Consider the following 26,517-nt stretch of genomic DNA (forward strand, 5'->3'; position numbering starts at 1 on the left):
ATGGTAGAACTGTTCCTTCCAAGGACTCGGTGTTCATCCCTCCTTGAACAAATCAAGCAAGCATTCTGAAAGCCAATTTTATTTTTAGTCATTGTGTTTGCTCTAAAGGGTATTTGGCTTTAGGCTGTGTACTGGGAAGCAAAGTCCCCAACACCCTGACATGCTGCAGAGGCATTAAGAACTGGCTGCAGATGCTGCTTTGACAAGTGTAGCCCTATCTGGTCACACGTCCCAGAAATGGGGAGGACTGGGCTCCCTAAAAATGAACAGAGTGTGAAGTCAGCTGAGTACCTCCAGGCGGTTATTCACGAAGGTAGGAGTTTAAATACTGCCTGATTCTGAGTGCACTTCATCCCATCTGAAAGTGTTTCTCAACTGAGTACGTAAGCTCCTTTAAGTCAGGCAGTGTGGATGCTCTTCCCCTCCTTTTCTCCTGAAGATCCCACCAGCTGCATGTTTTTCATACGTTCAAGCTGAATCTGCCACTGTCATTCTTTATTCTGAATCCAGGGTCTTGTGGGTGGTACAGACCTTGGGTTCATTCCCACTGGAAGCAATAGGATGGCATGCTCAATACTAATGAGTTGGGTTCCCACTCTGTAGCCAGTGAGATGCTATGGATGACAGAAAATTAAGAGCAACAGATGTTCCCTGGGGCAGTTTCTCACAGTGCAGTGGGGTCTTGTTTTCTACAATTTCTTCCTTCCCCTAGTTTAGCCATTTAACATAGTCCTTCTGTGCCTCATTCCTCCTCTTTCCTTTCTGTTCATTGACTTTGGATCAAGATGCTAAAGGCTGGTATAAACCTAGCTATAACCAGAATAAATGCCATACCGCAGCCAGGAAGCGTTTTGTTTAATCACATTCAGTATTATCCATTATTTTTGCTTTTTTTCCTGAAGGGAAGGCACGAGCTGTGATTTTTGTAGCATCAACCTTCTACATTCTGACAAGTTAATCAAAAGTCAGGATACTAAATGAGCAATCAGCTGAAATGTGCTGAATCACTGTCACCTTTAGTCTGCATTCATAGACAGACTTTTCTTTTTTTAGCTTAGCTTTCAATTGAATCTGGCAATTTCTCAGTCTCTTTGCCTTAAAAGACTTACTAGTCTGACGCAGACACTGGAGGCAATCAGTTAACAGTGCTCCTCTGCAGGCTGGCAGGGAAGACCTTGGTGGTTCCATAGTCCTGTGCATCTAGTTCGTCTGTGGGGTTTTTTTCACCTTTGAAGTATTTTTTAACCCTCTAGAATCAAGCTAGATAGGAGCTCTCCTCCTGAAACTTCAAGGGAAAGAAAACGATAGTGGCCATCCATTTTTACAGGGTGCTCCTGGGAATACACTGACAAACAGCATCTGAGTCACTGGGGAATTGTTGTTCATTGATTGTTCTTCTTTGTTTTGGTGGTTGTTGGTTGTTGTTTTTTTTTTATTTGGAATACAGGAGAGTGGAACAGTGTTTAAACCACACTGGTGAATCTGGTGTTTCATTAGAGGAGCTGCTCCTAATCAGCAGCTTCAAGCAGGGATTATAGTAATTATGTGGGAAGAAATGCAGTTGAGAGTATTGCATTTCGAGATGCCCCCTTTTAAGGGATACAGTCAGGTACACCCTCACCCTTTGTGCAGGGTGTTACTGTGGAGCCAGGGAATTGCTGCTTCTCTCTTGGAGAAAGGCCTTGGGAGGAGAGAGCTGTGAGTGATTGTTAGCAGTGAAATGTAGTAGGTATGCTAAAAGGAAAGCTTCCAGGCTCAGGAGAGTTCTGATCCCCAGTGAGTAGCTGCTTCCATGTTGGGCTTCGGTGCTCTAATGGATGCACTCGATTTATTACTGCTTGTCTTCTATAAAACTTGCTGCTCAAGCAAACTCTGAAAGACGCTGAAGTTGTTTGTACAGCAATCAGTGCAATATACCATGCAGTGCAATTGTGGGTTGATGAACTTAATAAAATATCAGTTTGTTTTTTCTCCCTTCCTTCCTGGCTTCCTTGCAGAACTTCCTACGCTGCCAGAACAACAAGACCAACTACAACTTGGTGTGTGAGACACTGCAGTTTCTGGACTGCATCTGTGGAAGCACAACTGGGGGACTTGGCCTTCTCGGGCTGTATATAAATGAGAAAAACGTAGCGCTCATCAATCAGACGCTGGAGAGTTTGACCGAGTACTGTCAAGGACCTTGCCACGAGAACCAGGTAATACATTCATGGTGTGAAAAGCCTGACCCTTTGTCCCTTCACCTGCAGCATGCGCTCTCCTGGGCTCGGCTCCAAGTCTACACTTGCGTTGTCTTGCAGTGCTGCTCACTTGACTTGCCCTACAAAGGGGCTGGTTTGTTTCTTTCTCTATAAACATATGATAATCAGCTTCTGTGTCACTGCCAGCTGTCAGTGCACTTCCATGGGGATGTGGTAGGGGTTCTTAATGAGGACCACCAAACTCTGGAACACCAGCCTTTGTCCAGCTTCCTCCAAACCATACTGTCAGCAGTATGTTGTGTGCTGCAAGCGGGAATAACTGGTTTAAATAACTGTGGTACAGGAAAGGCATAACTGAATAACTGCTATAATCCTATTAGATAAAGCAGTTTCTGGCCCACAGCTGGTCCTCATCTGCTGTGTGCCTTGAAGTGATCAGCAAGGCATACGGGAGGACACTTCACTGGCATAAGCAGGAGCATTTAGGTACCTAAGAATTATGGTTTGCTCCAGCGGGAAGGATCAGAGGGCAGGGGCAGCTGCCCAGCTTGGCCATGCTTTTCCCCTTCATCTTATAGAATCATAGAATAGTTAGGGTTGGAAATGACCTTATGATCATCTAGTTCCACCCCCTCCTGCCATGGGCAGGGACACCTCACACTAAACCGTGTCACCCAAGACTCTGTTTTACAGAAGCATCACCAAGTAGTCAGGCCTGTTTCTTCTGCCTTTGGTCTAAATGTGGCTCTTGCTAGAGCTGTTTCCATGAGTCACATGAAGTCTGAAAGTCTAGAGTAAATCAAAGTAAAGAGATAGCTATCCCAAAATAGTCTAGATATAGGTATGGATCTTTGCATGAAGCTTGATGACAGAGCAGGGCTCTGGATTTTGAAGCCAGCAAGCTACTGTCAGTTTGTATGTTTAGTTACAGACCATTGTAAAAGCAGGGTTAAAGGGTAAGCAAGAAATTTACCGGAATTCACATTCTTTGGTTAGACTGGACTGAAGTAGGTGTTGATTGGCACAGCTAAAATAAAGAAAACTCTCCTTAATCTTAGCAAAACAGTGTTCTTCCTTAGTTATGTGTTCAGCCTGGATGCTTTGGCATGTGATCGTTTCGTTTATCAACTGTGTTGCCTTCTGCTTCCTGAGGCTGGGTGGTTTCAGTAGGACATACCATGGCTGATGTTAGGAAAAGGTTGAAAGAAAATGCCTTAATCTTTTGTTATTCGACTGATTGGAGTTTTCTGTTCAGTTATCCATCTCAAACAGCTTACGAGGTGATGAAAGAGGTGACTCTTCTCTTCTGGCTGGGTCACCAGTCTGGGCTGCATTTTTAGTGCAGACAATTAGTGAAGTTTGAATTTTCTTTGGACAGAACTGCATTGCTACTCACGAGTCCAACGGTATTGACATCATCACAGCATTAATTCTCAATGACATCAACCCTTTGGGAAAGAAGCGGATGGACCTTGTGTTGGAGCTGAAGGCAAGTGACTATTTTGTGCAATCCACATAAAGCGTTAGATGAAACACAATTTTATTGTTGGAATTATGTGGGTGTTTATTATACTCCAGTATTTGTAAGTGCCAAAAAATGATATGCATCAGCGAACTGGAGGCAGTGCCCAAAGATTGGTTGTCACAGGTATTTATTTCATCCTTTAAATGATAACATGGAGCCACCAGTTTTCAGACTGGAGGGGTATGGTGAGAAATCCTAAAATAATTTCCTGTTAAAGCCAGTGAAAACTTCTGTTGTTGGAGAGCTTTTACATATACAATGGCAGTAAAATTTCCTGTGCTCTGTCTAGTTTCCTAATACTTGATTGCTGTTGTTTAATCAGTTGATGTTAAATCATTAAGAAATTTTTAAGGCTGTTTAATGCTGAAATAATTAGCCCTAGTGCTGGTTTCACGATACATTAGCAGGTTGTCTTCTAGCAGTAGTAGCCACTAAGTACTCCTGCTTCAACATATGTTAGAAGTATTTCCTTTCTGACTTACTGTCCTGTGAAATAGTGCAGTGTCTAGTTGTTTTCCGTTGTCAACTCACACCATTATTATGGGTAATGTGGGGGTTTTATTGTTCTAAATAAAAAATGCTTTTAGACTCAATGAGCATTATCCTTCAAAATTAAATACTTTATTGGTTTTTATTGTCAGTCATGATGGATTTTAATCTTAATTGTTTGTATTAAAGTAGTCTGGTGCCTTGTGGTAGTTTCCTATTTCCTCCTATTTCTTGGCATGAGCAGGTTGCAGAGTAATTTTCAGTTAAAAGCAGCAAAGCACGTCTGTGTCTTCAGCCTTGGCTGTCCTTTGATCTAATCAGCATTATCTTCAGTAAAGCTGAGCTGCATCATTTTGGAGTTGAGAGCTTGTAGTGGTGCTGCAGGATCTTTAAAACAAAACAATATCATACAAGCTTGAAATGTCAGCATTTTAGAAGTCTAAACTTTGACTTGGGTTAATTTGATGTCTCCCAGTAAGTTGGGTTTGGGTGATAAACTGGTAAAATATACTGTTAAGTTGTATATCTCAGTAATAGAGAAGATTGAGTGCTTGGCAAGATGAGGCTGTAGGAGTCCTGCAGTGGCTGGCTGGGAAGATTTGCCTTGCCCGTGGCTCGTATTTGTAGAAACTGGGTACTTAAAGCTGTTCTGGACAGCAGGGTTGGTAATGCTCAAACTGAGTACCCTCATTTTTTCACTTCTGGCACTGATTGCCATTGGTTTTCCTTCAGAACAACGCTTCAAAACTGCTCTTGGCAATCATGGAGAGCAGGCACGACAGCGAGAACGCAGAGAGGATCCTCTACAACATGAGGCCCAAAGAGCTGGTGAGTCCCTGGGTCATTCCAGAGCTACCAACTCCCTTCAAGCCAGGTACAGCAGCACTGGGGAGACTGGGCTGTGTCCACCCCAGAGGTGCTCCAAGAGGTCTTTGCATTGATCATGGGCAACTGGAAGACCTCTCAAGGATTTGGTTGAAGGAATGCAGTGTCCACAAGGCACAGGTCTGCCTAGTACCCAGGCAGCACAAACGATTAAGGGAGGCATGCTGAATACCGTAGAGAAGGGATTCAGCATCCTGCATAAGGCAAGGAAGGAGCATCACCTTGGGAATCCACATGCAGAAGTTATTTGCACAGGAGACAGAGAGAGATGAAAATGTCTTGTGACCTAAAAGCTGTTCAGCAGCCTGTAGCAGGCTTTTGGCCTGGTTAATGTATTAACTGGTGAAAACAAATAGGAGATTCAAAGTACAGCTTAAACACTGTCGACTTGTCTCTATGCACGTAGTTACGGCAGGGGCCAGAGATCACAACATGATGCGGCGTGTGGTGAGCGTGGCCCAGAACACGTTACCTGAAGGGGATTATGAAGTTCAGTTTGCTGTGGTAATGAGCTCAGCTGAAGGTGCTAAATTCAGGTCTCCTGTTTTACCCTAAGCCCACTTACCAACAAAATATGTTGATAAGCCCATGTTATTCCTCTTGAATCTATATGCTCAGCTCGTTTCACCTCTGTAAGAGTGCCAAGTGTATACTGGCCTTATTAGATTCTCTTATTAGAGCCTCTCTTTACTGGCCTGTTTCTCTTTTTTCTAGGTGGAGGTGATAAAGAAGGCTTATCTGCAGGGAGAAGTAGAATTTGAGGATGGAGAGAATGGGGAAGATGTTGCAGCATCTCCGAGGAACGTGGGACACAACATATATATATTAGCTCATCAGGTAGAATTTCACCTACAGTTTCTGTAGCACCAAGTGTCACAAATTGAATAGCTAAAGGTCTGCTTTTCCATGAAATTGTTTTAATGGTTCATCTCTAAGACAAACTCACTGCACGTTCGCTCTTTATCAGAGCAAATCCCAATCCTTAAAGAATCAGAAAAGCCAATGATAGCAGAAAATTTTTGGCATTTTCTTTTCCAATTGGAAGCAGGCAGGCTCTTGCCCAGGTTTCTGAAGACATGGTTCAAGTTCTGGGCAGTACTGAGGAGCAATGTATTATCTAGATGATCTTAAGGCCTTTTCCAACCCTAACTATTCTATGATTCTATGATCTTTCAGCTGTATCAAAGGCTACTTTATACTCCCAAAGAAATGATACTCACAGATCAATTAAACTCTAGCAGAAATCTCCCTCTGCTTTTATGGTTCTTGCCACATTCTCTCTGTGTTGGTGCCAGTCAGGTTTGTTGTATTGGTACAATGTGGTGTTTGAAAGGTAAAAGACCAAGGGAGAACAAATACATCTATATCTACTTAATATATTGATGCTGCATAAATCACTCCATTAGAGTTCCTTTAGTGTCTGAGAAGAAAGATCATAACTATGCTGTAAGATGAATTTAGAGCATCCAGAAGCATTTTTGGATCAGTGCTCTGTGCATCTGCTTTTCAGTTGATGCAGATTTTCTCCTCTGTCCCTGCCAAGGTACACAGGTGATTAGCACACCTTTGAATTTGGGTAGATCACAGACTAGTTAGGGTTGGAAAGGACTTTAAGATTATCTAGTTCCAACCCCCTGCTATGGGCAGGGACTTCTCACAATAAACCATGTCACTCAAGGCTCTGTCCAACGTGGCCTTGAACACTGCTAGGGATGGAGCAGTTACCACTTCTTTGGGCAACCTGGTCCAGTGCCTCACCACCCTTACAGTAAAGAACTTCTTCCTTATATCTCACCTGAACTTCTCTTGTTTAAGTTTAAAACCCATTAGTGTGTCAAGGTCCCTCTGGATGGCATTCCTTCCCTCCAGGGTATCAACCAAACCACACAGCTTGGTGTCATCGGCAAACTTGCTGAGGGCGCACTCAATCCCACTGTCCATGTCAGCGACAAAGATGTTGAACAAGACCGGTCCCAACACCGACCCCTGAGGGACACCACTTGTTACTGGTCTCCAGCCGGACACTGAGCCATTGACCACAACTCTCTGTGTGCGGCCATCTAGCCAGTTCTTTATCCACCGAGTGGTCCATCCATCAAATCGATGTCTCTCCAATTTAGAGACAAGGATGTCATGCGGGACAGTGTCGAATGCTTTACACAAGTCCAGGCAGATGACATCAACTGCTCTACCCCTGTCTATCAGTTCTGTAGCCCCATCATAGAAGACCACCAAATTGGTCAGGCAGGATTTCCCCTTAGTGAAGCCATGCTGGCTGTCACCAAGCACCTCATCATTTTTCATGTGCCTTAGCATGCCTTCCAGGAGAATCCGCTCCATGATCCTGCCAGGCACAGAGGTGAGACTGACTGGTCTGTAGTTTCCTGGGTCCTTCCATTTTCCCCTTCTTGAAAATGGGGGTTATATTTCCCTTCTTCCAGTTGCTAGGAACTTCACCTCATGTAGAAGGATAGACCAAATGTGAATGTTCAAGAAGTTTCCCAAGTGAGGCAAAGGGTGGGAGAGGATGGGTAAAAGAGGAGTACCACATGGATATTAAAAAAAATACATATTTGAATCATTCTGACTTGCTCCCAAAATAGAGCTGCAGGGTGTCTGGTTGGAATAGAACAAGCCTTCTGTCAACTTTGCCCTTTCTTAGCAGCTGACTGCATACTATTGCTTTTCTTTTATGCCAAAAATCAGAAATTTAATATCAGAGAGACATCTGGTGTCTCCCACTCCCTTTGCATTCCTTTATTTCAGTTGGCTCGTCATAACAAAGAGCTGCAGAACATGCTGAAGCCGGGAGGTCAGATAGAGGGAGACGAGGCTCTGGAGTTTTACGCCAAGCACACGGCACAGATTGAGGTACAGGGAAAGCGGTGGCTGCCGGGAGGTGTGTGGGGGGAAATGATCTGCTGCGGAAGGAGCCGCTTGGAAGAGGAACGGTGGAGTTGGACCCCGGTTGCATTAGATGTGATATCCTGGTTGCAGTGCCTACCTGTGTGTGTGTGGACACATCTCTGACATGAGAGTGTATGGGTACTTATTTTTTTATTTTAGTTTTTGACAGCCGCTGGGGGGGGGAGCTATTTTTGAGCTGTCATGTGTGGGCTTTAAGATGGAGCTGAGCAGAGCTCTGTTGGCAGGAGGAAGTGTAACTTCACTTCTGTTACATTTTGGCCAGTGCTATTGCTGAATCCATAAAGTTAGTGATAGCTTTTGCCATTCTTTCTGTATTAAAATGACAATTTGGCCTGACATACAATCTTAGATGCTTTTCAGAAGTAAAGCATGCACAAGCACAGAGATGTCACAAAACTCTCTAGTAAGCAATGAAACTGTTATTCCTCATATTATTTGTTATACTTGCCTATGCAATACCTGGCTAAAATTTGCAAAGAATCTTGATTTGGGTGACCAGATTGCTCTGAAATTCAGCACAGCTTTGGTGCTGCATTTACTGGGCCCTGTGGAAATCCCAGCTAAGAACAGCATTGCCAGGGTAAGACCACAGCATAAAAAATATCAGTCTTGGAGCTAAATGTAGGTCTGCTTTGAAGGTAAATGAAATGAAGTCTTTACCAGACTGCTGTTCTACAGAACTCTGTCCAAGTTTCTACATGCAACCAGTTTGAAAAAGGTGTGGGGAAACAGACCAAGAAATAAAAGCATTTAAAAGCTAGGAAGAACTTTAATTAAGGCTGCTGTTCAGATCGTCAGGTCGGACCGTACCATGGAGCAAATAGTCTTCCCTGTACCCAGTATCTGTGAGTTCCTCACGAAGGAGTCCAAGCTGCGGATATATTACACCACGGAGAGGGATGAACAAGGCAGCAAGATCAATGACTTCTTCTTGAAATCGGAAGACCTCTTTAATGAGATGAACTGGCAAAAGAAATTGCGAGGTAGGTTGCTGTTGCCAGTGTGGCTGTGTGGAGTGTTACCAGCAGAGCGCTGAGGTCAGATTTGCAGAGTTTGATTCGGTAGCAGATGGTTCCCCAGTGTGGCAGCAACCTTGATAATTGGTTGAAAGAGTCTGCTCCTCTACATGGTGGCAATATGCTATAATGAAGTCAAGCTTAATGCAAGAGCAATGTGGACCACATGGAGGGATCTAGGGGAGAGGGGTAAGAGGGATCAGAGGTCATCTTTTTTAAGATCCAACAGGAAGGAACAAAGTTGTGGGGGCTATTTGAGACATAGCTTAAATGAGAAGGCATTTGGTGGTAGGGAGAACTGGGAGAGGACACAGCTGAAGAAAGCAGTGGTCTGTTTTCCTTCCAAGCAGTTCCCTTGGATTGCAGGAGAGAGGCTGGGTAATACAGCATGGACTTATGGCATCTCCAACAATGGAAGTATTGAAGAACAGGTTAAACATGTATCTTCAGTAACAGTAAAAGCAGAATTTGTCCTTTCTTTGGGCAAGGAATAGACTGGCAGATGGGCTGATTAAGTCCCTTCCAGCCCTGTGATGCTAAAATATCTGAAAGCAAGTATTTTCAAGCGCTTCTTTTCCCTCTGAGGTTCCTCCTGGCAGCTAGGAAAAGTTTTTAAATAATATTTTAATCCATACAGTGCCACCACTTCCCCAGCAAACTTCCGAACTCATTTGCTTATATTTTCTTTAATTGACTTCATGTTTTGCTAAAGGAGAAATGTTGCACATGGGGCTCAGCTTCATTGAGCAGCCATGACTGGTTGGAATTTACCAACAATGACCCTCTGAAATGTGAGAGATAAAGCAGTTATTTCCTGCTCTAGTCAGCATCTGCAATCTGATACCACTGTTGTTCCCCATGCTTGAACAGCTAAACTCCAGTTACTACCACAAGAGCTCAGCCTGGTCCAGAACCACCTCCTAGATCAAATGAGAGTGGACTTCTGCCATACAGCTCCATGCCGGTGCTTCTGGTTGTTGGGTTTTATGTGTGTGTATATGTGTATATATTAACAGATCTCTTAGCTGAGAAAGCAGTTGTACTCATACTATTTCAAATTTTCAGTCAAATACAGATAAGACTGCCTGAAGCTTGGTCAGCTCTATTGGATTATTTTTCATGCGTATGAATACTAAGTAGAGCGGAGCTATTTCCACTGAGCAGTGGATTAGTACTTCTGACAGCATCAAAATCCACAGGAAGGTGCTTCCTAAAAAGGACTTCTAAGAGCTCTACAAGAAATATGGGAGTGTATAACATCCTGCACAAATGGGCAGCTTTGACAGCATCCATATAGTCTGTTGGATATTGTTGAGTTACTTTAACAGTCTTTGAGGCTATCTCCAGGCAAACTGTGAAGACATCATAATTAACAGGCCAAAAATTGATCAAGATCCACCTGCAGAAGTGGAGAGTATTTCTTTTTCTTTAAGAAACTGGATTTATTTTGTCTGTCTCCTAATATTCTGGTCTTACTTGGCCAATTAAGTGATACTGTGTGTTTATACACATCTTAAATACAGGTCTGTGTTTTCAAGATGTGACCAGCTGGCAGTGCTCTGTGCTGCTACCATGTGATACCACTTAAGAGTTATTCAAACCTCAGAAAGACACCTTAGAAAACTCTAAGGCCCATGGACTTCTCCCTTCAGCTCATGGTGCTAGCCCTTAATCTGAGCACCACAAGTCTCCCAAAGGTCTTAATTAAGAATTCAAATGAGCCTGCCAAAACCAGGCAGAAGTGCTGCACAGGGCAGATAGTCTGTGCCCATCCCCAAAGGAAGGTTTAAAATAAAGTGTGGAACTTTATAATGACCATTTGTATAACAATTCCATACAAATTAATTCAATCTGCTTACAAATTCTTCCAGTTAATGTGGAACTGAGAACAGAAATAATACAGAAACCAGTGCATTGTATATTTGAAACACTGCTACATCACATTTTGAGGCTTAACATGTGCCTGGCTAATTAGGTGCAGTGAAGCTTGTATTCTTACAGTGACTGGGTACCTTTTTGTAGTCCTTTCCTTTGCATTCAGCTGTTCAGTACATTGGCTTTTCATGTGCATTTCAACTCAGTATAATGAGGCATTGTATAATTCTAACCCATTTTTTTTTTGCTTAGGATGCTAGAAGAGGTGATTTGCTGAAGGGATATGGTGGTTACTGTGAGGCTTAGAACTGCAGCGTTCATTAATTTACTCTTCAGCTCCCGAGTTTGCATTTTCGTCTTTTCCCTAAATTTCACTGTGAGCTTCTTTACCTTTGCTCTCTGATATCTCTGTACACATTACTTCCTTCCAACAGGAGAGAATGTTACTTCTGTTCCTTCTCCGGGAACATTTTTAACAGGTTATTATTTTTTTGCCACTCCAGATTTCAGTAGTACACAGTTTGCCGCAGAATAAGCCTGCAGGAGCTAAAATTGGGGGTATTTTGCCTCAGGGCAGAGGGAATTGCTATAACGCAGCTTCTTGTCTGTCCTTGTCTTCTGGTCCGCGACCACTTCAGAAAATGACTCTTTTTGCTTTCTGTGCCTCTTGATCCTAGCTGCAGAGATTATTAAAATCAGGAGTCTTTTGGAAAAGTATTTATGGGTACCATTAAGGATTTAAAATGTGCAGCTGTTTAACTGTGCACTCACCTCTGTGCAGATGCGCTTGTGTCTTTTGCCCACAGGGCAGATTCTGGGGCTACCTTGGTCTGTTATCAGCTTGCAGTAAGGTCGTCTTGCTTGCTTAGCAGCTAGTCCTAAGCATTTTAGTTTTATTGCTATGCATTTTGGGTCTAATTGTCTGCCTTGCCTGGTCTCCACTGAGTTTTTTCTGGCTTGCTGTAGCAGAAAAGAAGTTTGAAGATGAGCAGCACCTCAGGTGAGCTGCTGGCAGCAGTGTAACTTGGAGGGATGGGGCCGAATCTCACCATTGCTACCGTGTACAAATCTTCCCCCTCCTAATTGTTCTTTGTGTGACTGAGTACAAAGTATGCTATTAGGGGAAACCTGAAGTCCTTGACCTCTGCGTTTCTGAACTTGTTCTCATGCTGATGCTAAATCATGTTTGAAAATACTTCCCTTTTCAATGTGAGTCCTTTGCCGTAACACACTTCTAACTGGAAGTACCCCAGAGATGAAGAGTAGTCAGATAAACTTCAGCAGAAGCCATGAACATTACCACTGTTTGTGCTTTCGGGCAAACTGAAAATAAACTGTGTTTTGTTGGAGATTAATTTTATGTATAGGCCTGTTTTGGAAATGCTCCATTGAAAACACTTATTTTTCTGTTTTGCAGCTCAGCCTTTCCTATACTGGTGTGCTCGCAACATGTCCTTCTGGAGCAGTATTTCCTTTAACCTGGCCGTCCTTATGAACCTGCTCGTAGCGTTTTTCTATCCATTCAAAGGAATTCGAGGAGGTACCAATATTTATCATACAAAAATATCTGAACAAATGAGGTATAATGAACCAAATTCTCTTCCCCGTTGGTGTCTGCATCACTATTTACTTCAGTAGGGATAAGAGAGCAGAAATTGGCCTTTTTTAATTGCCTTGATTTAAATTGCACTTTTCTCTGACTTGCTTTTTCCTGAGGCGTTTTTAAGGAAAATATAGAGCCGTGCTTCTTCCTAGGGGAAAAAATTATCCAAGACAGACATCCACCTTTAATTACTTGACTGTTCCACTTTGTTTTAAAGTTCTGTAATTAACTATTGAACTAAAAATAGGAGAAATGTTAATTTGTTGTTTTCTTTGAGCTTGCATTTATTACTTGTCATTTCCCATGAAACTTTTACGGTTGCGTAGCACGTCAGGAGGCCTTATTGACTTGGCAGATGAGGTGTGCGGGGGCAAAGTGACCTGCCTCATGCCCTTAGAAATTGATGGATGATATGGAAAAAGAGCCTATCTCTCCTCTGTTACTGCCTTTCCTAGGAGCCTCTTCCTGTAGGAGCACTTAGAGCAAAGGTTTCCCTAGGGAGCAAGGAGGAGCGTACCTGCCTTGTCTTCTAGCTCAGGAGCAACCCACTGCTCCAAGGTGCCTTGCCATCAGTGGATGGCAGCTGTCATTTCTGCCATGAAGGATGGGTTAACATGTGCGGTTCATGTGGGATTGCACACTCTTGCTGTAAGAGAGCTCTTGCAAGTTGCTTTTGATCCAGACAGTGGATTTGTGTGACAGTGGTGGTTCTTGGAGCCAATTCGGTAAATACTCCCAGTGGAGTCCTGATGAGAGTCAGCTGTTCTTCCCTAGCTCCAGCCTCTCCCAAGAGATGCACCCCAGGGCAGGTTGAGAGGCGGAATTGTGTCAGCAAGCATCAGGAATCTGGAGAAATGTTCTTGTGAATGCCTCTGTCATGTTTATCACTTGCAGAACGGGTGTAAAGGAAGTGTCTAGGTAGGAGCTTTTTCCACTTCTGTATCAAATGGAGTAAATAAGAACCCCAGCAGTAAACCTCCTCCTGGAGAGGGTGATTCATGGTCAAGCCTGCCCTTCCCTTTCTTTGAGGTCTGTAGTGCAGCAGGGCTGGATAGATGCTTACGTTTTCCTATTGAACTTCCCTCTGCATCTGCCTCCTGGTTCACTTGCTGCAGAACCCAAAGACAATGAAACTGAAAGATAGCAGTAGTCTGAACATAACAAAATTATCATCTGAGCTCTGTATGCAGCACAAAAGCCAGTTCACCCTTTTGCAGCTCACCAGTTAGTTTAGATTGAGGAGAGCCATAGTTTTGTGTGAGTAGCATGTGACAGCAGCCTATGGTCACAGTGGGGTAAAGGCAGTGGGCATGGAAAACTTCCTTAAGGGGTTCTGCAGCCTGATAAAGCCTGTGAGAAGATACAGGATATTTTAGACCATCTGAGAGGGGGCAGAGTATAGTTACCTTCTGCAACATCAGGCTGTGTGTACCTCCGCATGGCACCCTGGACAGCAGAGCCTGGCACCACCCAGATCCCATTCTGGCCAGCAGCTGGTTAGAGAGTTTTAACAAGCACAAAGGGCAACTGAATTTTCTGTCTCTAGTTTCGAAGATCACAAGTTAAAATGTAAAGGTTTGTATTTATGGCTGTAGGAAAGCTGGTAATCAAACATTGAGATTACACGTTGCGTGACTGGGGGATCGTTTGGCATTTTGAAGATGCCCTACCCTACATATTTGAAATATTTTACTATTTTGATATAATCTCTTCCTCTACTAGTTACAATCAAAAATGAAAGATAAATACATGTGTATTTTATATTTAGCTTAAAAAAAAAAAAGAGAAGACTTCAGAACAGACCGTTTGGGGGAAGTTGTCAGTGTCTTGAATTGCTTAGACAGGGTGAACTGAGCAGCTGATCAGCATCTGACTGTAGCAGAAGCTGTAAAACTTCTTACTTGAGGAGCAGAAACAAAACTGGATGCCTGGAATTCAGTACTGGAATGGTGAGAATTCCAGACAGGGAGAGCTTCCTATGGGTTACATGTTCCTCCTGCCCACAGTCGTGTAATGGACTCCACGTGCTTGCAGCTAGGCTTTGACATTAGGTCGGGTGCAGACAGCTGGCTTGGCGAGTTTCATGTGCCAAGGGCAAACACTGCTCACAGTGCCTCTCTGTCCCTGGGAAGGAGAGACAAGCCCGTGCCCTGAGCCCAACTCTTCCCTGGCCCAGGTCCCACTAAAGGTTTTTTGTGTCACAGCATTGCACTCCATGTGCTGATGAGCAGCTGGTGGTGTTGGGCCTTTCCAAGGTGGATGTTACAGGCACCAACTGAGGACTTAGTTAACTCTGGTTATTTTTGCAGGCCTGCTGGGAACTGCTGAAACTTGTGAAAGCAAAGATATTCATGTGCCGTGGATGGCTTTGTAATAGCTGGGATGTTCAGACACCGGTGCAGGTGTAGGCAGGATCCTTCAAGATCTGCCTCTCATGGCAATTCCCAAGTCATTCCTGAATAAGCTTCTACAAGTTTTTTCCTCTCCTGTCTCTGTGCTGTTTGTCACTCCCACTCGGGTGACTCTGTTTTGAGCTTTTGCACCTTTTGCTGTTTGACAGCTCAAGTGGCACTGCTCTGGGACCCTAGACTCCCTTCAGACAGCAGAAATACCTGTTCAACTTTACGCTTATTAAGTTCTAATTTCCATCTATCCTCTGCTGTCTTTATTAATCTGCAGCGATTTGGAACAAAATGAAATGTCTGTTCGTGGTAGTCAGATGAGAGAAGTGTTTCCTAAGCCGTCTGCATTTGGGCGGGGGGAGGAAAAGCCCTCGGTGAATATCTTGCTAATAAGACACAATAGTTCTCTTAGTGTGTACTTGCAGAAGGGCTGCAGAGTGCTGTGAAATTGGAGGGTCTTGCATTTCTGTTTGTTGAGGAACCAGTTGTTTGAAGAAAATTGTTTTATGTCAGTTATAAGAAAGTGATGTCTTTTACATTCTGCATAAAGCCAGGGTAAATGGTATTTTTGGCTGAGTATTTTTTATGGCTCTTCCAGAGAAGTGTATTTTTAGCAACATGGGCTTGATGTTATGTAAGCAGACAGTCTCATGGGACAGTCTAAATAGAACCAGAAATAGCAAGAGATGACAAAAACTGGTATGAGGCTTTTGACCAAAAGCATAATAAGAGAATCTGTGAATTTGGACCTGGAGGAGTATGTTGTCTATCTTCACCTACCTATTCAGTGCCTCTACAGAACACATTAGCAAAAATGCCTGTCCTTTTCAGCATGCAAGGTGTGTAAGTAATGAACACTAAAATGAAGAAGCCTATAATACTGACACTATTTACATAATGCTTTAATAACAAGTTTGTAATTAAAATCTGCTCAAGGCATCAGGCTCAGATGTTCTACTTACTGCTTTGAAATCAGTAGTCTGAACATGAGGCTTAATGATGCTCCACCAAAGATAAAATGGCATTTATTTGGTTATTTTGGTTTGGTTTTGTTTGGTTACAGGAAGCATTGAAATGGGTTTTGTTCTTTCCTCTCCATCCTAGGTACACTGGAGCCCCACTTGTCAGGCTTGCTGTGGACAGCGATGCTGATATCTCTGGCCATCGTTATAGCTCTTCCTAAGCCCCACGGCATCCGAGCCCTAATCGCTTCTACAATATTACGACTAATATTTTCAATTGGTTTACAACCTACTTTGTTTCTTCTGGGTGCATTCAACGTAAGAACCGAGTGGGCTTTTTTGAAGTTCTCTTGCATCTTACCTAAGAGTTTCTTACCTGCAGAAATAGCCTGGGACATTGTGGTGGAGCTGGTGGGAGGACTAATCCCCTCTTTTGTTTCTAGCACAAGTGCTTTGGTGTTGTTTATTTAATCCTGGTTGCCCAGGCTGAAGACCTCTGAGGTTTCAGTCAGTTCTGCTACAGTCTAGAATCAGTTCACACCCCAGCCAGAAATGCAAAGAAGTTTCTGTGATCCTAAAGTACTCGGTTGTTCAGCCATTCAGTGACAAAGCTGCAGTATTTATGGGGTTGTGTAAGATTCACTAAACAATGCATTTCCCAAATGTCTGTCTGCAGTCTACCTGCCAGCTGAAAGCTGACACTAAGCAGTTTTGTGACAGTAATGTGTGGACTGAGCATGTAAGCTGAGCCACCAGAGAACTTCATTAATGCTCAAACCCGGATACTTGTGGTCTCTTGTGGCAAGTGAGCCAAAAAGGTTTCTCTGACTGAGTCAGCAGGAGCTGTGCAAAGATGCAGCTTCTCAAAGTCCTTACCTTTATTACAAAGTGCCCAGGTTTCAAATGCATCATTTAGTAGCACTCCTTGTCTTCAAAAGATGTCACCGAGTGCTGTGCGCTACAGTCAGAACTGCACTGTGAGGGTGGTGGTGGTTACTGGTAATTGTAGCATTTAGCAGCTTCCAGGTAAGTTGAAGGCAACATTCCTTTGGCACTGGTGGCCAGCGTTACACAGGAGGATTACTGGGTGTGTGATTGAAGTGTGACTTGCTGAGGGAATCTGGAGTGCTTGCTTATTAGCAAGCAATACAGGGTGTATCAGAAATGTCAGGGTTGCTGTAGGCTAGAGATGCTTAGTGCCACGCTTAGAACAGGAGTAGTTTGGGTCGAGATTTTGGTTTTTAGGAAAGTTTAACTCTGACACCAGGGAACTTTCTTCTTTAAATCTTAGTCTCGATGCCTTTGACAAGCAGCTGGAGGCAGGAGTCGGTGCACACGTTTTATTGGACATGTGCAGTTTCTGTTCTGGCTTCCTAACCCAGCTGTGCAGAAAGCACACCAGAGAGCAGAGCTTTGTGTAACAGACAGTCCAGCATGGTTGTTGATGTCATTGTGGAGCCGAGTTACCTCCAGCTTTGAAAAATTGCCTTTTTCTTCCTGCAAGCCCCATGTTGTAACTAATTTATGGTTAATCTTTCCTTAGGTCTGTAATAAAATCATTTTTCTCATGAGTTTTGTGGGTAACTGTGGAACCTTCACTAGAGGATACAAGGCAATGATCATGGATGTCGAGTTTCTTTATCACCTGCTGTACCTTCTGATTTGTGCTCTGGGGCTCTTCGTACATGAATTCTTTTATAGCTTGTTGGTAGGTATTCACTTTGCTCTCAGAATGTTCTGTGTGTTTGTAAAGTCCCATCTCGGGTATATCTAGAAGTGTCAAACACCATTTCCTTTCTGTTCTGCTACTGGAAAATGATTGTACAGGCACCCTTAAGAGCTGTACGCTGGAGATTTTGCTTGGGAGAGGTTACAGTGGGAGGCTACAGGACTCCTGCCACATCTTTTCTTCCTGATTTGTACAGACAAGCAGAGACTTTTTTTTTTTTGTTCTTAAGTACATTATACAAGATGTGTTTAAGGGTAAAATTAGCTAAAATTGCTCATTACAGTAAACGTGTGTGCTGTTGCAATGAAGGTATTTAGTATTTCCCTGTGTGCTTTAGTTCTCAAGACTTCAAAGGCATAGGTTTCCAAGGTTGGATGTATTGCTTGTGACCCTGCTCTGATGTCCAAGATAATAAAACAATTTAAAATGCTGTGACTCTTAAGTAATATCAGTACTTAGTGAAGGCTTAAGCCTTCTTAAAGTCATATAAGCTCTTACATGAGGACAAAAGAAGTCATGGACAAATCTAGCCGCAGAAATGTTAGCTGAACAGGAGGCACTCTTGGAGTTGCCCCACAGTATGAGTAAGAGGTGCGCACAGTCTTTAAGATGGTTTACTCTGTTACTGTCAATAATGATAACATAGTGTCCGTGCTTTTTGAGTAGCTGGTTAACTTTGGAGTGTCTCCTCAGCTGCAGCTAGACTCCAGACCTTGCACGACTGACACAGATGCCTGGCATATGTGTTTTTTCTGTTTGGGACGGAATTCATCTTGCACAGCACAATACTTCTAAGAATAAGCACAGAAGGAGTATATCTACCATTGGTGGAGAAAATGTGTCATTTTTAAAGCAAACCTTAAATCCCATTCAGAACACTCTATTTTTACCCTTTTGTTTAATGATCTGGTACCCAAATTGGTTATTATCTCTATTCACGTAGGTCTAATTTAACAAATACCTGTTCTCTCATTGTCAACCAGCATAGCCAGCAACCTGCCTGGGCTGTGCTGACGGACTGACGCAGACCCAGGGGAGTGAAAAATGAAGGAAAAATCTGTAAAGAAATTTAAAGAATTGGGGCAAAAAATATTGCTCCATTATTTATGCACTGAAGATGTAAAGGAAATGGTTAATTGCATTATGAAATAAGCTACGCTGGGATGGTGATGGGGCAGATAGTACAATAAAAAAAGATAAAAGAGTTTGTGTTAGCAGCTTTATGCTTAAAGGTAGAGTCAAAAACACAGCACTGCGTCAGCTACTAAGAAGGAGAAAAATGACTACTACTGCTGAACCCAGGACATGGACCCCATCTCCTTTGTCTCCTATGTTTTATTTTGCTAGCATGTTAAATTTCAGATAACTGGGGGGGGGGGCAAGAGAGAAGTACTTCAAATGCTCTCTAAAACATCAGATTGGTATTGTTATGCCAACACGCAGTGTGCCACCAGTGGTGTTGGTAGCCCACGTGAGAAACAGCCTTTGCTTTTGTTCGTTGTCCCCCAGCTCTTTGACTTGGTGTACAGAGAGGAGACCTTGCTGAATGTCATCAAGAGCGTCACTCGCAACGGACGTTCCATCATCCTGACTGCTGTTCTCGCTCTCATCTTGGTCTACCTGTTCTCCATAGTGGGGTACCTCTTCTTCAAAGATGACTTTATCCTGGAGGTAGACAAGCTCCCTAATGAAACATTACTGCCAGGTTGGTACCAGCAACTCATTTCAACCTTATTCCAAAGTAATGGGCTCTTGTTCCATGGAGTGTGCTGAGTGTCTTCCAGTCTTCCACCTCTTGCAAGAGTACTGATTACCTCACCAGTTTGACAGTTTCTTTCTCACAAAGGACACTATTTAAATAGAAAACAAAATGTTTGGAAACCCCAAACTGATTGGGGCAAATGGATACCCCAGTGTTTTTACCAAGTGTTGCAGTCTGCTGCAGCACAAAGAGGGAAGGGGAGGAGGAACAACCCCAGGAGAGAGCACTTGGGCTCTTCTGCAGACGGTTGAGATTTGTCCCCTCACTGTTTGCTAAAACAGTTGAGATTACCTAATTCAGCTACACCTACTCCCTCCCCCAGTTTAATTACAAGCAGACGTTAGGTAGGCCATTGTGGAGAATGCTCTGCACTGGGGAAGTTCAGTTCTGCCTCAATTTGCCAGATACTGGATGCTTACATTGGCTTTTAATTGTGGGGTTTAGTTTCAGCATAACAAAAGTTAGTATTTTATCTGAAGTAACAGACTGAATATAAATGAAGGGCATCAAAGAGATGCTCCTGTGAAGCAGAGGTTTCTCTGACTCTGGTTCACTCATGTTTATAGACAGTATTAACCTCCCTCAAATACTTGCTAACGTTTAAACTCCACAGCAGGCTTCTCTGTGCTGATCTTAGGTTGCTTATTTTAAGTTAAAACTTGGAGCTTTTTCTACCCTGCAGTATCAAGCAACTAACTCAGTGAGTAGGAAGCACGAAATGAAATTTGTTAGAGGAGGGTTTGGGGTTTGCCTTGTTCTGTCTTTGTTGGTTTGTTTTTTTTTTTCTCTGACACTTGAGCTATTCAGACAAACAGTATTTCACATGACCCTATTTTTTCTAGTTTTACTGCCAACCCCATGAGAGACCCAAACCTCACTAACCCTGTTATTTCATGTTTCCGTGAGGCTGGAGAAATGCCAAAGACTTACTACTATGTGGCACTAGGCTGGTTTGGATACCTGCAAGGCTGAAAAGCAAGTTTCTCGAAACCCTGAAAATTCGCTGTGCACTAGGACATAGTATTTTTGGAACAATTTCAGTTACTTTCTCAGCTTTGGAGCTGGTGCAAAATAAATGCACAGCTTCAGTCTTTAATTCATAGAAGTAAGAATTCTACTTGAATTTAAAATCATTGAATGTGTAAATCGGAAAGCAGTGTGTCCTTCTAAGCTCTAGGATAATACACTATTATAAATCTGGCTAGTAACTGCACACAGAATATGATGGGCTACCTTAATATCTGAGTAGTCTTCCAAAACGTTAAACCATCCATTTGATTCATCACCTTCTGTTTTTAGATCGCACAGAACCAGGTGAGACCATGACCGGGGAGTTCCTCTATTCAGATGTATGCAAAGCGGGTAGCAGTGAGAACTGTTCTTCAATCATTCCTTCAGACCGTGAGTATCTGCTCTTGAATTCATAACTCACACCCTGAGTCTTCACCCTTTTTCTAGTTAAGCACCTTAAATTAAAAAAATACTAATTTTGTCTAAAAATCCCAATGTAATAAATTTGGGAATAAAACTGTCATAAGACTACCTGACTTAAAATAGGATTCATTTAGGCCAACAGCATAAGTAACATTTGTTACATGAAGTGATTACAGTGGAGAAACAGCACTGAACCATACTTTGATAAAAACTGTCAGGCTCTTTAATTTTCTACATCAATTTGAGAAGGAAGTGATGCAGTTTACCTCTTTACAAAGTTTATTATTTTAAATCATTAGGCTGTTAAATGTGATCTCTGAGGATAATACCCTGTGAAATATGGAGCAGAACATCATTTATTGTCATTTATTCTATCTAGCTAACTAAGGAAACTGTTTTTAGTATCATGGCAGGAAGTACTCCATGGATTAAGTAGAGAGGGAAGGTTTGGGGGGGGGGGGTGAGATCAAAAAGTACATGTGAGAGATAACTTGTAGCATAATTGCCAGCCTCAGATTGGGCATTGACATATTTCAGTTTTATTTTCTAGAAAATGTAATTTACTTCTCAGGGATTTATGATGCTGGCTGTGAGAGCCAGACAGAACATCAGTATTTCTCTTAGAAGTGGAGCTCTTACATGGTCAAATATTTCAAAGGTCAATAATGGCCACAAGCTCATGCTTGCAAGAGGAGATGGCTCTGTTTTACTCAAGTGTCCTCTTTCATAAACTAAGATTCAACAGTGATACAAGAACAGGTGCTTTATTCAGCTCTAGGAGGAGTGCGTTGCTTTGTCTTTGTACACTCTGGCTGCAGAAAGGAAAACACAAGAGGTGTTTTTATATCATAAATAATTAACCTGATACTGGGGTCTTACATGGCCAGGGATATTCATGATGCCCGTATCTTTGGCGATTTCTCTACCATCTTGGGGTTTGGCTATTTCTGAGGTTGCCCGTGGGAAGGTGGGATCAGCTCAGGAGCATTTTTATGATCAAATGCAAGTCATGAGACTTTTAATGGGTACAGGGAGAGCGTATGAGATTAGGTAATTAATTCTTGCAGTTCTCCAACTGAAACAGTGAAGTTGGAGGCTTCAGCCAAATGAAGAGAGGGTCAAAAAACCTGTTACTTTTTTAGCAAAATGCTGTTTCCATAAGCAGTGATATTTTAGCCATTTGAAAAATACAAGTCGAAGTTGCCATTTTGAGTGCAGCCCAAAGGCTGTGCAATCTGTTAGGCACCAGGGGAGAGTGTAAGAGGCAACACTTTGTCCTCTGAGCTGTCAAAAAGCTATGATTCTGTATAAACAGGCATCTGGTGATCTGAGCTATGCATGCGAACAGAAATGGAAAGAGATATTTAACCAAGTCAAAGACAGCAGTTCAAGCACAAAAGAAAACTCTGCTGGTGGGAAGAAGAGGGTGGGCTGTAGCCGGGGCAGAGATACCTGCTCTGATGGTCAGCTCTTGGTGAGAGCTAAGGAGGTTTGCAACACTGGCTGGAAATCTGGCCAGTTTTGCAAAGAGGGGAGAGAGCATAAGCAGCAAAGAGTGGAGAGGGTGGTTTAAAACTGATCTTCTTGCCTTTGAAACGTGTCTTTGCTTGCTGTGTTAATAGAACTGATTGCTGAAGAAATGGAGGAAGAGAATAAAGAGCATACGTGCGAGACGTTACTGATGTGCATTGTTACTGTACTGAGTCATGGGCTCAGGAGTGGGGGTGGAGTAGGTGATGTGCTCAGGAAACCATCCAAAGAGGTAAATTATCACTGAATGGGGGCGGAAGAGTGATAACCATGTAGGGCTGGGGATGGAGTTCTGAGGGATATGTGTATACACTCCCTTTAAACAGATGTAGGATACCTTGCGACTACAAGGGACCATGCTTGCAGTTTAATGTATAGTAGCACATTAAACAGCAGCCAATTCTACCCGTCCTTATTTTAGGGCTTTTTGGGCTGTCCAGAATGGGGCCCAAAAGAACAGAAATGGGGTAGGCAACAGTCTGTGCTTTGGGAGTTCAGGATCTGAAGAAATAAGTACAAGTTAATGAAGGAGTAACATGAGGCAGCAGGATGAAAATGCAGTGGTACGCGATACCCTGCTAGAGTTTCTGTGGGGAGCATCCTTTACAAATGGTAAGATGTGTACAATGGAATGATGAGAGGAACCGAGACAGGTTTGGAGCTGGGACTGTGGGAAGGAAGGAAGAATGTTGTTTGGAGCCATCATCAGAAAGTGAGGGCCAGTCAAAGCAGAGGGGATTTTTCATAATGCCCAAAACTGCCCGTATAGCCACTGCTTTAGTTGTTTGTGCCCATTCCTCAGAACCACGTTAGGGCCAAAGAAGCAGTCTTAGTCAGAGTGAATGCAATTTCAAAGTGTTTTCTAATATTTAGCCTTATTTTCAGCTTAAAATGGGTTAAAAGCTACAGAATTCTTAATAAAAGTTTGGCATTCAGCTGGCAGGATGATTCTGAAAACAGGGTTAAATATTTGGGTATTCAGGCCTGCAGTAAATATGCAGTGGGTACTGGGAAGTCCAACTTCATGTCCACATCCATGCTTGCTAGCATAAATGAAATTAATACTGTTAAATTCCAGTAAAAGACTTATGATCAACACTGATGCTATACTGATATATAAGGAGTTGAATGTAAGGATGTAATTTGATTGGGATTGCAGGTTGGGGATGAGAATGGATTCCACTATGAGTGAGAAAGAAGAGGACATACTTGGACAGCAGAAAGAGCATCTCTAGAGATTGCTTACTGATAGCTGACTAATTTGGCTTTCCTTTCAGTAATCTTGCAGTTTAGTTTCACTTAATGTTTTGAGTTGTTGGAGAGCATCAGAAATGGAGACTCTAAAGGGAGGGGTTGTGGGGCGTCATGCTCTGCTGAACAGAAAGGCATGGTGAGGGTTAGGTGTTGCATGTATTCATTTGGGTTGTTAATTGTTAAAATATGTGCCTTGCAGGAACCTCTCTTTGCCGCTAGAGTGATATATGACCTGTTATTCTTCTTCATGGTCATCATTATTGTCCTTAACCTGATTTTTGGTGTGATCATTGACACTTTCGCTGATTTAAGGAGTGAAAAACAGAAGAAAGAAGAAATTTTAAAAACTACTTGCTTTATTTGTGGTAAGTATAGAAACACTCTTAAGAATAAGGGGTTACTCTGTCAAAGTCACTGATAGCTGCAAACTCTCCTGAAATAGGAGTCTTGAATTACTGGCTGTTCCTACCTTGCATTCCTCGGCTAGTTGATAATGGGTACCACCTGCACTGGGGCTTGGCAGCAGAAAGAGATGGGGAATGCATGCTCAGTATGCCATTTTTCCTCAAACCTTTAGTTTCTGTTTCTCCTGTGCTTCAAACAACAGTTTCCTATTGGAATGGGAGAGCTTTTCATAAACGTTTGTTTTTTCCAAGGGTGCAGAGTCTTGACTAGCGCCTGTGAAAGTTAATTCCCAATCTACTGATGGGATAAAACTGCTGAGCTTTTGAGGCTGGTGTAGTTGAATGTCGTGCAGAAGTTGCATAACACACAGACTGACAGAAGTAACCTTTGGAAGCTTGTGGCAAAGCAAATGTTGCTTTTGGTATTATTTTGCCTAAAAATAGGAGATGAGTTATGAAATCCATCAGACTGATTGCATACGAGGTAGCTACCTTTTTTTTTAACCAAAAGTCTTATGTTACTTATAGTAAGTGTTGAGCAGTAGTTATACTTCTTTTCTCTTCTTGCTACACTGGGGGCATTTGTTAGAGAGTTTGTCGCTATTATTCAGTGTTCATTTAAGAATGATTGTGACTTTGAAGTGCAGCAGACTGTAGAAACAAGTTTTGTCCTTACAGCTCGTTTCCTTAGTACCAGTTTGTAAATACTAAGAGTTATATATGTGTCACTCTTGTAGGTTTGGAAAGAGATAAGTTTGATAACAAGACAGTCACATTTGAAGAGCACATTAAAGAAGAGCACAATATGTGGCATTATTTATGCTTTATTGTGCTAGTGAAAGTAAAAGATTCTACAGAATATACAGGACCAGAAAGTTACGTGGCAGAAATGATCAAGGTGAGTTTGGAGTTTTGTTCTGGGTTTTTTCCCCTCTAGATTAGACCAATCTACTGGCACATTTGGTAAATGTAATACCCTGTATTTTATTTATTTTGTAAGAAAATACTTAGACTTTTTCTACAATAATAAGCTTAATCCAATGCCTTTCCTTTTAGAAGCATCTTCTAAAGACGTACTAAAGCTGTACTTGGCAGGGTAACTCGATAAGAGACGCTGCATTGCTGGCAGCACACTGCAACCTGCTGCAGGCGGCGCAGTGGGGCACTTGTGGGAGCTGACGTGAGCTGCAGCACTGCAGTCACACAGGGGTCTGTGGCTGCGTACCTGCAGCTTCTCAGCGTCCCCAACTCTCCCGTGTGTGTGTGCTGAAGTGGGTGGCAGTGAGCAGGGACAGCTAGGATGCCTCTGTGGTTTTAAATCAGGTGAAGAGAAGCTGTTTTCAAAACCAGTGTTTAAGGGAGAACACTTTCAAGCTGGTGGAAGTGTCTGAAATATAACAGGTTAAAACCTGCCCCAGCATAAGTATGTTTGACTGACTGGTAGGATTTGTTGTCATATGATTTTAGCTTATTATTGTAAAAAAACCTAAAATTAATATCTACTCAATTGTAAGGCTTTTTAATGAGAGAATTAAGAGCCTTGTCTCTGCCAAGCTGCAGGTTCAGAGCTCCTGGAATTAGATCCTAAACCCCAATTACTAATTTGTGTATCTTCTGGCTGGTTAGCAAAAGCTGTTTCTGATTTATAACACTGAATTAGCTATTTCTTTATTTGCCTTCAGGTGAATAAACAGCTGAATACTTTCCTTACTTGTCTCTCTCTTTTTTGCTGTGGAGGTATGACCTACCTTTAAGTGGGCAATTTGTTGTGGCGCAGTCAATGTGTAAATCCCACCAACATCTCTTAGAGGTTAAACATGTTACTTTGGGGTCACTAAAGTGTATGTCCTAGTTCTGGATTTCTGCCTCTGTAATGAGGGCTTAAAGAAATCTTGTGAGCAGTCACCTGATAGAGGATTAGCACAGTGAGATAACTCAGTACATCACTGCTGCTTTCTGCTCTGACTGATTATATTACTCCCTTTATTTATCCCATGGCAGCAAGCATTACTCCAGGGGGAAGCCCTGTACTCTTTAGAGTGTTTCTGCTTCTAAAAGATGACTTTGTGCTAAAACTTGTTTAAAAGATAAAAGTTTCAATTTACAAACAATGTAGTAACTATTTCAGATTAACAGTTCAAACTGGGTAAGAACCAAACACTAGGCACTGAATGTGCTTGCAATAAGCACAAAACCTGGAGATCTTTCATTTTAATTCCCATTCACAGAAGTGTCAGCAAGGGCTAATTACTGGCCCTTGAATGGGAGTATGGGTAGATTATGGATAGACCAAGTGTCTCATGCAGATGCAGTTTTATGTAACTGTATGCTCTAGGTAGAGGTTTGGAGCATGTCTTGTAGTTGGTGATTTTTCTGCATTTCATGAGCCAGTTTTAAATCGAGCACTGACAGCAGGGTCTCATTGCAGTGCTGCTGAAAGCGTGGTGTAACTGTCTGAGCCACGGAATAGGAAGTTAATTTGCTTTGCACATCAGTGGTGTGCCACAATCCAGCACAG

The 26,517-nt window shown here is 42.6% G+C and overlaps 1 protein-coding gene across 2 annotated transcripts in view; it reads left to right on the forward strand.

The window, feature by feature from the left end:
* Positions 1–26,517, forward strand: part of ITPR1 (inositol 1,4,5-trisphosphate receptor type 1) — a 170,947-nt gene that overhangs the window by 128,679 nt on the left and 15,751 nt on the right. For both annotated transcript variants that reach the window (XM_057422996.1, XM_057422997.1), the window contains 14 exons: positions 1,998–2,198; positions 3,580–3,690; positions 4,948–5,043; positions 5,815–5,937; positions 7,867–7,971; positions 8,819–9,011; positions 12,337–12,459; positions 16,029–16,204; positions 17,430–17,594; positions 19,125–19,320; positions 20,677–20,778; positions 22,434–22,573; positions 23,795–23,960; positions 24,737–24,897. In XM_057422996.1, the coding sequence (XP_057278979.1) occupies positions 1,998–2,198; positions 3,580–3,690; positions 4,948–5,043; positions 5,815–5,937; positions 7,867–7,971; positions 8,819–9,011; positions 12,337–12,459; positions 16,029–16,204; positions 17,430–17,594; positions 19,125–19,320; positions 20,677–20,778; positions 22,434–22,573; positions 23,795–23,960; positions 24,737–24,897 (2,058 nt within the window). The remainder of the gene's footprint in view (positions 1–1,997; positions 2,199–3,579; positions 3,691–4,947; positions 5,044–5,814; positions 5,938–7,866; positions 7,972–8,818; positions 9,012–12,336; positions 12,460–16,028; positions 16,205–17,429; positions 17,595–19,124; positions 19,321–20,676; positions 20,779–22,433; positions 22,574–23,794; positions 23,961–24,736; positions 24,898–26,517) is intronic.

This window comes from Pezoporus wallicus, unplaced genomic scaffold, assembly GCF_028554395.1.
Source record: "Pezoporus wallicus isolate ANWC-B61680 ecotype Strahan unplaced genomic scaffold, APGP_CSIRO_Pwel_v1 contig_7073, whole genome shotgun sequence".
Classification (NCBI taxonomy): domain Eukaryota; kingdom Metazoa; phylum Chordata; class Aves; order Psittaciformes; family Psittacidae; genus Pezoporus; species Pezoporus wallicus.